Source organism: Phalacrocorax aristotelis, chromosome 25, assembly GCF_949628215.1.
Source record: "Phalacrocorax aristotelis chromosome 25, bGulAri2.1, whole genome shotgun sequence".
In the NCBI taxonomy this organism is placed as follows: Eukaryota; Metazoa; Chordata; class Aves; order Suliformes; family Phalacrocoracidae; genus Phalacrocorax; species Phalacrocorax aristotelis.
In genome coordinates, this window is record NC_134300.1 from 2,183,949 (window position 1) to 2,197,049 (window position 13,101).

The 13,101-nt window shown below is 45.4% G+C and overlaps 1 protein-coding gene across 1 annotated transcript; it reads right to left on the reverse strand.

The window, feature by feature from the left end:
• Window positions 1-554: 554 nt before the first annotated feature.
• On the reverse strand, window positions 555-1,559 carry LOC142048233 (claw keratin-like). The gene is made up of 2 exons (XM_075074932.1): window positions 1,490-1,559; window positions 555-904 (listed from the first exon to the last, which is right to left on the reverse strand). The coding sequence occupies exons 1-2, from the start codon at window positions 1,557-1,559 to the stop codon at window positions 555-557; spliced, it is 420 nt and encodes a 139-aa protein (XP_074931033.1).
• Window positions 1,560-13,101: the final 11,542 nt, after the last annotated feature.

Consider the following 13,101-nt stretch of genomic DNA (forward strand, 5'->3'; position numbering starts at 1 on the left):
GGCGGCTGCAAAAACCCCACGTAATTATGAATTCAAGCAAACAAGCTTCATGACACAGATAGTGTGGGACAATTATACCCCTCCACACTGGGGACATTGGTGTGCAAATATGCCCTGGAGAAGAAAAAGGTGATTGGAGGGACAGAGTGACACATCATTAAAGGAGAGACAAGGCGCTGCGGTAGATGAACTCATGGCACCAATAAACCCTGATCTGTCCATAATCCCTCACATTGCTTACGTAGAAGAATCCTGGGTCCTGTCGAGGGCCTTCCCCTGCCTCCTGACAGTGGGCAGAGTGAGAGTGAGCATCAGCCGTGCTGCGGGAGCAGGCACCCAGTGCGGGTCTCTGTCGTCAGGGGGCAGGGAGTCTTGAAGGGATGCTCAGGTGGGGCAGGAGGAAAGGCAGAGCAGGGCCCCAGGCAGGCACGAGTCATCCAAGCTCTGGAGCACAGCAAGGCCAGAGGCATGTCCTTCCACAGAGCACCATGTCGGGACGTACCAGGGCCTTTTCCAGAGCTGTCCTTCATCTGCAGCCGCACCCAGAGTGGGGCTTAGCAGGGCCCGCAGCTGCCACTGAGGTACCTGTGGCCTCGGCGCCAGCCGCCATATCCGCAGCTCCCATAGCCTCCGTAGCCCCCAGAAAGCCCATAGCCTCCATAGCCACCAAGGCCTCCGTAGCCACCAAGGCCTCCATATGACCCATAACCCCCAAGGCCTCCAAAACCACCACGGCCTCCAAAAGTGTCGCCGTAGCCCCCTGCCACACCGGGCGCTCCTGCCGAGCCAACAACGCTGTACTGTGGGAAGGAGCTGAGGATGGGCCCGGGGAAGGTGACCACCGAGGCCGGGGGCTGGATCACCACCGTGGAGTCGGGGCACTGCCGCACACAGGGCTCGTTGTCTATTCCCTTGTTTCGGCTGTCCTAAATTTAGTTTTCTTCACAATAAGTGGTATAATGGTGTGTTTTGGATTTGCTATGAGAACAATGTTGATAACACAGCGATGTTTTAGCTCTTGTGAAGTAATGCTTACACTAGTCAAGGGCTTTTTCAGCTTCACGTCCTCTGCCAGGTGCACAAGAATTTGTGAGAGGGCACAGCTGGGACAGCTGACCCTAACTGACCAAAGGGATATTCTACACCATATGATGTCATGTACCCAGAATGATATAATGCTGGTGGTAGACATAGTATAAAAGAGGGGACATTCAGTGTTGATGCACTTGTCTTCCCAAGTAACCATTACATGTGACGGGGCCCTGCTTTCCGGAGGATGGCTGAACCACTGTCTGCCCATGGGAAGGCATGAATTAATTCCTCTTGTTTTACTTGTGTGTGCAGCTTTTGCTTTACTTCTTAAACTGTCTTTATCTTAACTCACAATTTTTCTCAGTTTTATCTTTCCGATTCTCTCCCCTGTCCCACTGTAGGGGAGGGGGTGAGTGGCTGTGTGGGGCTTAGCTGCTGGCTTCGGTTATACCACAACAGGTGCTGTCAGCCAGCAGGGCTGGGATGGCCACCCCACAGGAGGGGACACACTGGCTGGAGGAAGACATCCTCCTGTTCAGGATGTGAAGCTGCAAGTGAAGTTAAGGGTACCTGCTGGCATGGACAGGGCTCCGCAGTGCTCCCAGACAGGTGGGGGCCCCAGGGCACATCTTCCCACGACCTCCCTGTGCTGCCTCCATGATTCCTCTAGCTTATTGCCACATGCAGCCCCGCACTCCTGCACCCTCCCACCACCACTTACACCTGGTCTAGACAAAACCACCCATCCTGCAGTGCTCTGGCACTAGGTCCAGCCCCGTGCCCACCAAGGAGGCTGTCAGTGCTGCCCTGTGGTCCTGGCCACACTGCATGCAAGTAATGCCCTTCCTTAGCCCAGCAGCAGCAGGGAGCTTTCTTATCCCCAACTCAGTAGCACCATCAGCACCCGGGCTGCCTGCTACCAGGGCTGTGCATTCTGTGGGCCAGTGCCAGTAACTGGGCTGCGAGTTTACCGAGGCTGGCAAGTCAAGGCAGTTGGGATGTGAAATGAGGGAAGCCTGGGGCCGTGACAGCTTTTACGCCTCACCACAGCCCACTGCAGGAGCCTTTGCAGAAAAGCTGCCCTGAGGCTGCAGGGCGATGCCTGGTGTCCTCTGCACTGTCAGCATGTGCCTCACACCCCAGGATTACCAGCACCGGCCCACGGTGCTGTGAAGCAGACACCAACCTCAGTGAAGCAGTGTGGGGCATGGCATAGCGTGGTCCTCCCCAAGCCCTCTCTAGGGGGACGAGGTTACTCAACTGGGCAGCAAGGGCTGTGCCAGGGCTGCCTGCCTGAGCAGCCACAGCGAGGCAGGCTGCATGTGCCTGTATTCTCTGCAAGCACGGGCATGTCAGGCAGCCTGCTCTTTGTATTTTCATCATGGGGACCTGCAAGCTCCAAATACCCTGCAAGGGTCTGAAAAAGGTCAAGCCTTAGAGATTTCCCCAGCCTCTGTGAGCCCCCAGCTCTTGCCAGCACTGGGAGATGGTGGGCACTTGGGAGCCACCCTGAGCAGGGGAAAAGGCTTCGGACTTTGCCAACATTCCAATGTTGCTGTACCAGCTTGTAAAAGAGAGGTAATGACAGGCGTGATGGTTTGTGCACAGGATTGCAAAGCACTTTTGCAAGATGGTCAGAACTCTTCCATGTAAGCAAAGTGGGGGGATTAGGGCCAGATCAGGGTTTATTGGTGACGCCAGGTCAGCAACATCAGCAGCACGTTGTCTTGCATGTAATGATATGTCATGGTCTGGCCCTCCCATCACCTCGTTCTTCTCTAGGGCCCATTTGCACGCCAATGTCCCAAATGAGGAGGGATATAATTGTCTCGCATCACAATCTGTGTCATGATGCTTCTCCACTTGATCTCATGATTACCTGGGGTTTGTACCACCACCCTTGGCTGATGCCCTGGGGCAGACTGGGATATGTATAAAAGAGCTGAGCCCTTCACAGCACTCTATCCAGCTTCCTCTGCTTGACTCTCCTCATCAACTGGGTAAGTGCAGCTCTTGGAAGATCCTTGGGCATCTCTCCCTGCATCCCTCAACACAGCCCCTTCCCCGTACCCTTCCCTGATCACAGGTGTGTTTTCCAGGGTTCCCTGAGTCTGCCTGAAAGATGTCCTGCTCCAACCTGTGTGTCTCTCCCTGTGGGGTGGCCGCCCCGGCCCCGCTGGCTGACACCGCCAACGAGCCCTGTGTGCAGCAGTGCCCCGACTCCACGGTGGTGATCCAGCCCCCGGCCTCGGTGGTCACCTTCCCCGGGCCCATCCTCAGCTCCTTCCCGCAGTACAGCGTTGTTGGCTCGGCAGGAGCGCCCGGCGTGGCAGGGGGCTACGGCGGCACTTTTGGAGGCCGTGGTGGTTTTGGAGGCCTTGGGGGTTATGGGTCATATGGAGGCCTTGGTGGCTACGGAGGCCTTGGTGGCTATGGAGGCTATGGAGGCTATGGGCTTTCTGGGGGCTACGGAGGCTATGGGAGCTGCGGATATGGCGGCTGGCGCCGAGGCCACAGGTACCTCAGTGGCAGCTGCGGGCCCTGCTAAACACCAAACATCCATGGAGTTCAGTGCTGCATCTGCACTCCATCTCCACAAGGAGCACCTCTTGTCTTCCACCACCAGATGCAGAACAGAGCTTGGATGCCCCTCTTTAGGCTGTGACACAGCAGCTACTTGAACTTTATGGTCCTTGCTTATTTGCACAGAGTCACATTGCAGATCTTTAGCTGGTGGCTTCAGGGTTTCCAGCACTGCCTCCAAAGCTCCCCTCTATCTGAGATACAACGAAGCTGAACTCATCCTCAGATGTGAGTCTCTCCTGCTCTGCCCGGGTCTGAGACTCCCAAGCGGCAATAGGAGGGAGCGGAATCTTTGGGGTGGAGCCCTGGGTTGTGCCTTGCTGCAGCCTTATGATTTTTGTGTTTCCAATTCATTGTTTCTGTGTTGTTTTGATTCCTGCTGTCACTGTCTATTGCATTTTTCATCCACATTAAAGAATTTGCATTGCATCAGTAACTTGGCTTTTGGTTGGTTTGTATGAGTTTGCTCTTCTGATTTTCCATGTTAGCTAGGGTTATCTTGATAATGAAGCTCAAGACACAGGGTTAAATATCAGATGGCACATGGGTTAGCAACCGTGATTTCTAAGAGGTTCAACAGCTTGCAGTAGGCACCCTTGTGTTGTAGCACACAAGAGATACAAACAAGCTCTTAGCCCGGTTGTAAGGGATAGCTTTCGAAGGAGAAAATACTGGCGAATTTATTTGTTACTTTGTGGTTCTTTTCTCAAACAGAAATATACAATGTCTTCGCATTTTTCCACGCTCAATAGTCTGAGAAGTTCAAAGCAGTACTCAGATGCTTGTAACTATTTTATACATATATAGTCTGTTATTACTCTATTAAAAGCTGACTGCTCTTGTCAGGTGCTTTGCCATTGAATAATAGTCACTTCAAAAGTACATGTTGAGACATTTCAATATACACTTTAGTCGGAATGTGATTTTATAACCTTCAAATTTTTCATTCAAATGTGGCTCTGTACAAACCAGACCCTACGATTAGTTACTTTGCCTTCTCATCCCAGAAATTCTGATTTCTTTCTAGTCTTATCTTAAAATTTCCTGGACTGGAAGAAACATATATGTGTGTGGCATTCCACAAATTTCTAACTCTTTCTTTTAACAAGGTCCCCTGTTAAAGCAGCTGAATCCATAAACAGTCTGTAGAACTACTGAGATGTTAGCAATTATTTTAAGTTAACATTGTCTCTTACTTGTACAATCTGAGACACTACTTTTCAGTTTTTACTTAGTACTTATTCATAACTTTCCAGATTTTATTTAACAGATTTAGCTAATGAAAAATGGAACTTGTGGCTGGTTCCAGCTAAATTTGTCGACCTTAATGTCAAGATACAGGTTGAAAAGCAACTTGGACTGTGCTTCTGCAGGGAACACGCCAGGCATCAAAGTCAGCAAGTGCTTTCCTAGGAACAGAGCCCCTCAGAAGCCATGAGAAAGCTCCATCCTGAAAGCTGCTGAAGTGTAACCCAAAGATTTACTTGCAAAGATTTTAAATTAATTTTGTACTCATATTTTGTATTGTAGCCCAATTAAGCTCTGTTCCTCTTGCAAAACTGCCCTCAAAGTGTCTCTCTGTGTGTTCAAAGGACAGCAATTACATTCACAATAAAAGGAGTTCTAGGGTTTAACAGGGCTTTCAAAGCACTTCACCGGCTGTTTTATGCCTAGACTGAGTTGCAGCATCGTACTATTAAGAGGTTACTACTGCTGTCAGTTAGGTACTTCAGTCATAAATAATAGAGTCGCTTCAGACTTTTGTCAAGGGATCTCACCCTAATAACAGCTGTGTGATTGCCCAGCCTGGGAACTTCACGCCGTTTCATTAGCATTCAAATGGAGCCTTGCAGTAACACTTGCAAACACTTCGCCTTACCAGCACTTAATAAAGTGAAAGGAAAGTGCAATTTTCTGCTCTGTAACAGATCAGGTCTCTAAAGCCAGAAAGGGTCCCAGACACAGCCAGCACAAAAGCACTTGAGAAAGGGGTTTTCTTCCAACTTTTTGGCTTATTCCTCAATTAATCTGGGATTACCAGCAGGCGGTCTCTGCATTTACAAATCACTAAGATGTGGTGCTGTTGCGGCCAATGTCTGCACGTGCACTGTGATGCTAAGGCAAATTTAAGGGAATATTTCAAAATCCTTCCTAGGAAAATCCAGAATGGGTGACTTCATTTTCTGAGACACTACTGGGTTATTAGTTTGCAAAATGTGTGCTTAGGTTCAGCTGACATTCATAAAAGCTACAGGGTGCAGTAAGGCTCCGTAAAACATACCAAGCAAGTGACAAAAATCTGTGTACATTCAAGTCAGAAAAAGAAAAACAGGGACAAGTTGTGATGCTATAACATTTTTAATAAGAATAAAGCTCATAATCTAAAATAATACAGAAAGCAGAAACAGAAAGAGTGTGTACGGAGATTAATTTATATCTGCAGAAAATCTCCCAGTTTCATTGGTAACATTCTTGTCGCTAGAGCTTAGTATTTGACTATCAATTTCCATTTTCAAACTTTTCCACTTGCTTTAAATTCAATGAAACAGATCAGATAATGTACCGTTTTGCTGGTATAGCTTCAAAAGCAGTTAAGTCATAAACAGATCCGTAGGAAGGCTAGGGCAGGTACACTCTAGATTTCATTAATGGTAGCTGGGAAAGAGCTATAAATGAGTTAAGAAGTTGTTTACCCATGTTAATCCTTGGTAAGCCTGGCTTCCTTTACACCGCCAGACCCATGTAGGGTTAAGAAGCAAGCAGGGAAAAAGGAAGACAAAACATTTTGGAAGAACATTGAAGAAGCTTTACAGAAACACTGAGCTCTCCAAAAGACTACGGCTTTCAGTCACAGTCCTGGATTTAGCGCTTCTGCAAGCCCTTCCCCTAACAGCAGCCATGAATTCAGTAATTAATTCTCAGTCCTCATTTCCCATTAAATCCTTCTGGATTTAGCAGGGGTAGCAGCTCCCATAGCTGTATCTACGGACGTAGCGAGAAGAGTAGGGGTAGCAGTAGCGGTAGCTGTAGGAGGGGTAGCAGTCCCGATAACCGCACAGACCCCCGTAGCCACGGTAGCCGCAAGGGCTTCCGCAGTCGTAGGTCCGGTAGCTGTACACGCTCCCGTAGCTGCAGGGAGAGTAGCAGGAGTCCTCACACTGGTTCTGGTAGTAGTAAGTCATCTTGGTGCGATGGAGGGAGGCAAGACTGAAACACCGTGGGGAAGAAAAAGCCTGTAAGGCAATGAATCCAAGAGCAAGGAAATCTCAAATAAATGCAGCAAACATGCAGGGAAGGAAGAGAGCGCCAGCAAACTCAAGGACACTGCCCAACACCCTCCGTGCTCATCTATTGTTCTATCCTGACTTTTAGTGCTGGGTTTTCTCCATACTCCTCCATCCTGATCAGCCTTTCTGAGCTTTCCTCTACAGCCCCACTGGCTGCACCCATGGCTTTTGATGGGATCTGGGATTGTGAACCACGATGCCTGTGTCCAAAGGGAACCATCAGGAAATAAACTGGAATGTCCTTCATAGCCATACTGAGATAAAGACGTTAAGGGAGAAGAGGGATATGCACAGGACTGACACAGTTTCAAACACTCAAATATTAATGAAAATCCAGGGAGGAAAGAACATTTTACATATTAATAATTCTCATCAAATCACAACCTTAATTCCCAATACAATAATGTACCGCACTTATAGATTAGTAACTGCGAGGGGGGGAAAGAGGGGGAAAACAATACCAAATACATCTCTTCATTATTCCCTAGGTTTTCTGAATGTATTCTGACTTACCCACTTCTGCAAGAAGGATAAGGCAGGAGAAGCGAATGCATTATTCTCAGCGGTGCGGGTTTTTATAGAGTGCCCAGTCCCGCCCAGAGCATGATAGGCATGTCTGCACCCTGGGTCAGCTCCAATTAACAAACATATTTTGCTTCCCTCATGACTCCTTCTCATTGATATACCGGTTTTCCCCAGGGTTTCTGATTATTGGTCCAGCACTGTGACATGCAGGCTACACCCTCCAGGTTTCTTTCATCTCAAAACTATATATAGCAATTAAGCCTTGGTATCATCATGCTGAATTCACCTTTTCAGTACAGCAACAAGCCAACAGAACATGCAAAGATGTACAAATTAGCGAACGTCATTTTTGGAAGACCAGCATCACCATGGATGTTGGCCCATGTACTTTGTTGTGCTTTTTATTTTTTTCTGAAATACCTGTGGAAGGGGTAGCCTCTCCTTTTCATGTATTTCATAACTTTAATGACACGTGAAACAGCACATTCTTACCAATCCCTTCCGACATTTCCCGTGACTAGCAAAGGGGGAAAGACCATTTCTTTGATTTGATGCCATCATACAGTAAGATATTGCTCTGACGATTGATTCAGCTAGAAAATTGGTCTGTAAGCATTAAAGTGGTATGTATGTGAGATATTTTTAGAGGAAAACCTTTCAGAGACCCAATTCTGAAGCTATAAATTACAACTTTAATAAAGCATAAAAACAGGATAACCTGATATACGTTTTTAGAAACGGTGTTACATAACACTGGGGCGGTTTCCAGTAATGTAGTATTAATATTTAAATAGTAAATCTCTTTGTACATGTAAATCTTTAATAAGTATTAATGAAGGCTTTGACATTCAAAATTTAGAGAAAGGCCCAGAACATCTGACATGCCTGTTATTATCCTTCCTTCAAGTGCGAGTAAACAGCAGTGTTTTGAGGTGAAGGTCACCAGGGAAGACTAGGATGTTGCTGCTCACCAGGTCACATTCACAGAGCTCAGCATTATTCACCGTCATTAACAGCATTATGTTAAACACCTCAACAACATTAAGAAGTCACATCAAGCCATATTTATTGTTTGGGAAACTTCTCAGGAAAACTACAGTTATTACAGAGATACGTTCCGGTTTGTTTTATCTTATTCCTTGTCATGATCCCCTGGGTGAATCCTTTTCTAAGTGTAAACAATCACTAAGCAGCTATTTTTTTATCCAATTAATTTTGCCCCGTTTGAGCTGGGTCTCCAGAAGACTGAGTTTGTAAGTTTATTTCATATATGTTGGAAAGCTTGGAAATTTCAGATTTCGTTATTTCTGCTTGAAAGCCTCTAGATTTATTATTGATCGCTACCTTGTTTATGGTTCTCATAAAGTCACCAACTCTTTTTCTTATTCAAAAATTTTTCCACTGTTCTTACACCAAAAAGGACCGCAGTTTCCTTCTGCATAGGCTGAGGAGGTGGCTGTTGAAGTTTGGTAAATGCAACCGATAGAGCATAGCAAGAAAGTTAACTGGATTTTCTACAGAATGGCTTTCCTGTGGGAGGTTACAGTATACAGTTAGCACATCCACACATATTGATTTCAGCGAGATACAGACCAGGCTTGTCCTGTAATCCAAACACCTTTCCTGAACTTCTGCTTTTGAGCTGGAAATAATACAAACAAAATGATAAATACACATAATACAAATATTCCAACCTAAAAATTCGATTTTGAAATAAAACCCGACCAAACAAGAAATGCTTTCTAGGGATTATAATTTCTGCAAAAAATTTGAAATTCTTTCTTCCTCAAAATAATCCAGGGTCATTGCAGGCTTCACGTACTGAAATTTGTCCATTCCCCCAAAACTGGGATTGTGAACGTCCATCAGTTATTCTCTCAATACCCTTCCTTCCCTTTCCTGATATAACTCAGATTTCACCACACTAATTCTACAAATATAATTGACCCAGGAAGTCTGAACATGAAAGAAAACTGCAGTGCAATGTCATGCTTTTGGAAGCCAAGAACTGACTAATGATCACAAAACAAGAAAAACAATTACATCAACTGAAGGAATGACGTGAATAAGAACTTTGTTTTGTGATGAATATGAGTTTAAAGCACAGTAGGCTTGGTCAGATAGACATATAAAAGGGAGAGAAATTCAGGGCTCTCCACTCGCATCTCCAGCCTTACATCCTCACTGAACTTGGTAAGTCAAACTTACTGCACTGTGTTTATTGCCATGTAGTTGTTGTGTTTTTGCTACGTTACTATAGAGGTGGTGGTTATACTTTAAAAGCAAAGGCTGTGATTTCACAGCCGTGCAAGTACAGTTCTTTTTTGTTAAAAATGGGATGTTAAGATGCCCACATAAGCTTAGAAGATTGTCTCATCTAGCCATGCACTGTGAGAAATTACCTTATTTTATGATATGCTGAAGCATTTCGGGTTTCTTTATTTTGAAGCAGACAATGCATTACATTTTTTCAATTATTTCAAACAAAAAACAAGTATATATTCAACTGGGAATTAAGGCACGGACATGGGTCCAAACAAACAAGCTTTTTTTTTCAGCAGAGCACTGCTGACTTGCACAAGGGAAGGATTTCTTCCATGGTGTCTTGTCTCAACAGCAAAACTGGCAGAATTGATTCCCGAACTAGTGTCTGCTCATTTATGGTCTTTCGAGAAACAGCAGACACTCATACAGAGAACATAATACCCACAATATCCTCTGCAAAATACTAGCTGAACCCAGGCTGCAAATTCTAAGCAATGGCAACAAGAAAAGCAGCATAAAATATTTAGTGGAGAAAAAGAGGGGGAAAACTAGAAAGGAGTGAGCTGGGCAAGAAGGAGCCACGGTGTAGCTTTGAATGGAGATGTTCAACTGCTTGCTCTGTTTGCCCTTATCTCCTCTCCCTCTTTCCCACGCTTACACAGGGTTTGCTAGAAGCAACAAGCTGCCACTTGGTCTCTGGGGCAGACCTTATCTTCTTCTCTTCTGCTGTGTTTCAGGCTTGCCTCCCTCCATCGCACCAAGATGACTTACTACTACCAGAACCAGTGTGAGGACTCCTGCTACTCTCCCTGCAGCTACGGGAGCGTGTACAGCTACCGGACCTACGACTGTGGAAGCCCTTGCAGCTACCGTGGCTACGGGGGTCTGTGCGGTTATCGGGACTGCTACCCCTCCTACAGCTACCGCTACTGCTACCCCTACTCTTCTCGCTACGTCCGTAGATACAGCTATGGGAGCTGCTACCCCTGCTACCCCTGCTAAACCCAGCCATATAATGACCAGATAGGAAACGAAAGGCAAAATAGTGATTTATGGCTCCTGTATGAATTTTACCTTTGCTAAGCTCCTGGACACCAACTGCAGTCAGGAACGGTCCTGAGTGCTTAGCATCTCTCTTCAATGTCTGCAGCTATTTTGAATGACCTCCTTTTAGTGTCAGCTCTTCCTTCTTAGTCTTTTTTGGTGGATATACTTTGTGCTCTGATGTGTAGCTTTGCAACAGGAGATGCAGACCAGAGCAGGCGCCTTGTCTCGCTGTACGCTGCACTGGCAGCTCTGCTCTTCACCAACCACCATAGTCCCAAAAGCATCTGCTGTGAAATGTAGTAACTCTTTGTGTAATGAACGTATGAACCTCTGGATACTCCTGCTCTGTACTACAAGCTTTAACTGATGTATACAGTGCGTCTTACTCTCATTAAAAGATCTTGCATCTCAGTACTGCTTTCTGTGATATTTTTACTGTTTTTTTCTTTTATATTTGACTTTACTAATTATTTACCTGACACATGGTGAAAAGGAAGCACTAGCTTTTCAGACCTGCCATTTTAAGCATCCTGTAGTGTCTGAGGCGACTGAGGACGCATTGAACACTTCAGTTTCTGTCTCCTCCAAGACAGACCTGAAAACTCACATCCGCCGTGTCTTAACTCTGCCCTTCTGCCATCAAACACGCCAAAACACTGATTATTTCCAAAATACTAGCTTAGAAATTTGAAGATTTAAGAAAATTAAACCAGTGCTTGCTGGCTACGTTCCAGCCCAAGTCATGCTACATTTGAGGATCCAAAATACTCTGTGACACAAAATGCCAGACTCCCTAAGGTTTCTGCAGCTCTGAAATAGATGCCTGATACGAGAACACACAGGGGCTCACATTCACCTCTTCCCAATGCGTATCAAAGTTTAAATATTGCATTTCTCCACCAGAGGTTACTTTGTGCAGGTGATGTCTTGTGTGTGAACCATGAGCTTAGTCCTTCCCATCGCCACCCTGGCCAGGCTGGCTTTCAGGCACGCATCCCGCAAGTGCCTGCCAGCCCTTACCATCAGGAAAAGCTGTTTTACAAAGGACGAAGCATGCAGATTCCAGATAAGGTGAGTCTTCAAGGGGAAGCCTCTTCTTCCCCATAATTAACAGGAGAGCATGTGACAGGGAGGGACAAGAGTTGCTTAAAGTAAAAGTGACTGTCAGCCTGATGACAAAGGGATGAACCTACCAGGATGGTTCCCAGGCTGGAGCCATCTGGAGCCGCAAGAAGGTTGAGTTTTGGAAGTGATTTCCAACAGGAAATATTTCTCCTCCCAGTCTTCGGGAGCTTCAGCTTTCTAGCAAACGCCTATCTGCATGTAGGAAGCAGAATTATGGACTTTGGCTCTGACATCTCCCTGGTGGGTAGACCATCAGGGAAGGGATCGCTGTAGGGTTTCTTGCCTCATCCCGTAAGTGCCAGGTGCGACCAATTCCCGGCAGAAGTGAGGTTCATGTGAATTTGCATCCACGTAAAAGCGGGGCATAGAAAATGAAGCAGAACCTAGACACTTATTCAACAGGTTATTCAAGAGGTTGGCAGAGGAGACTCCAAAAGAGAAATCTGAAGAAAACAAGGCCACGAGTCCCTGGGCAAGCTGCCAAAGGCATCTGTCAAACCCTGGTGAATTTGAAAATTCACCATTCTGGTCTACAGTAACACACGCAGTACTTCTGGAGAATTATTTCGGACAAATTACCTTCTAACAAAGGCTTTTCATGTTCACTGTGCTGAATTGTTACGTTCCCTTCCTCTTACGGAAAACGTTCTCATCTGATGTAACAGTCAAAAAATGCAAATCAATGTTTCCCTCAACTGGTCATGAAGCGCAAATTCAGCATCAGAAGGTATTCATTTGTTTATTTAAAAGTAGCTCTGGTTTATGCATAAATTTGATTTAAAGTTTAAGAGAAGTTATCGGTCGATGCTGTACATCACAGACGTTCCTATTTCAGAGTAACACAAAGGAATTGGAAATAGTTTGTCTTTCAATTAGGACAGTCTATTTTTTCACTTGTTCAAAATGTTCAGATTTAAATTTTGCACATAATGCAGAAAAACAATAAAAATAGTTGGATTTATGAATGCAATATATGAAATACCCTTCATTATTTTAAAAAAATGAAATTACTAGAAATTTTTCAATAAAAATTGTCAGTCATGGCATGTTGTCAGAAAAAATAGCAAAAGTGGATCACATCTCAAGAAATTATGGGGGTTTTATGTACACATACAAACACACCCTCTCTGTATGTATTTAGAATTAGGTATATTATTTCTATACAAACTTATTACTGACATGACAGGAGATGAAATACTGTGCACTTGGTAAAATAAAAGTTAAAGAGAAAATAGAA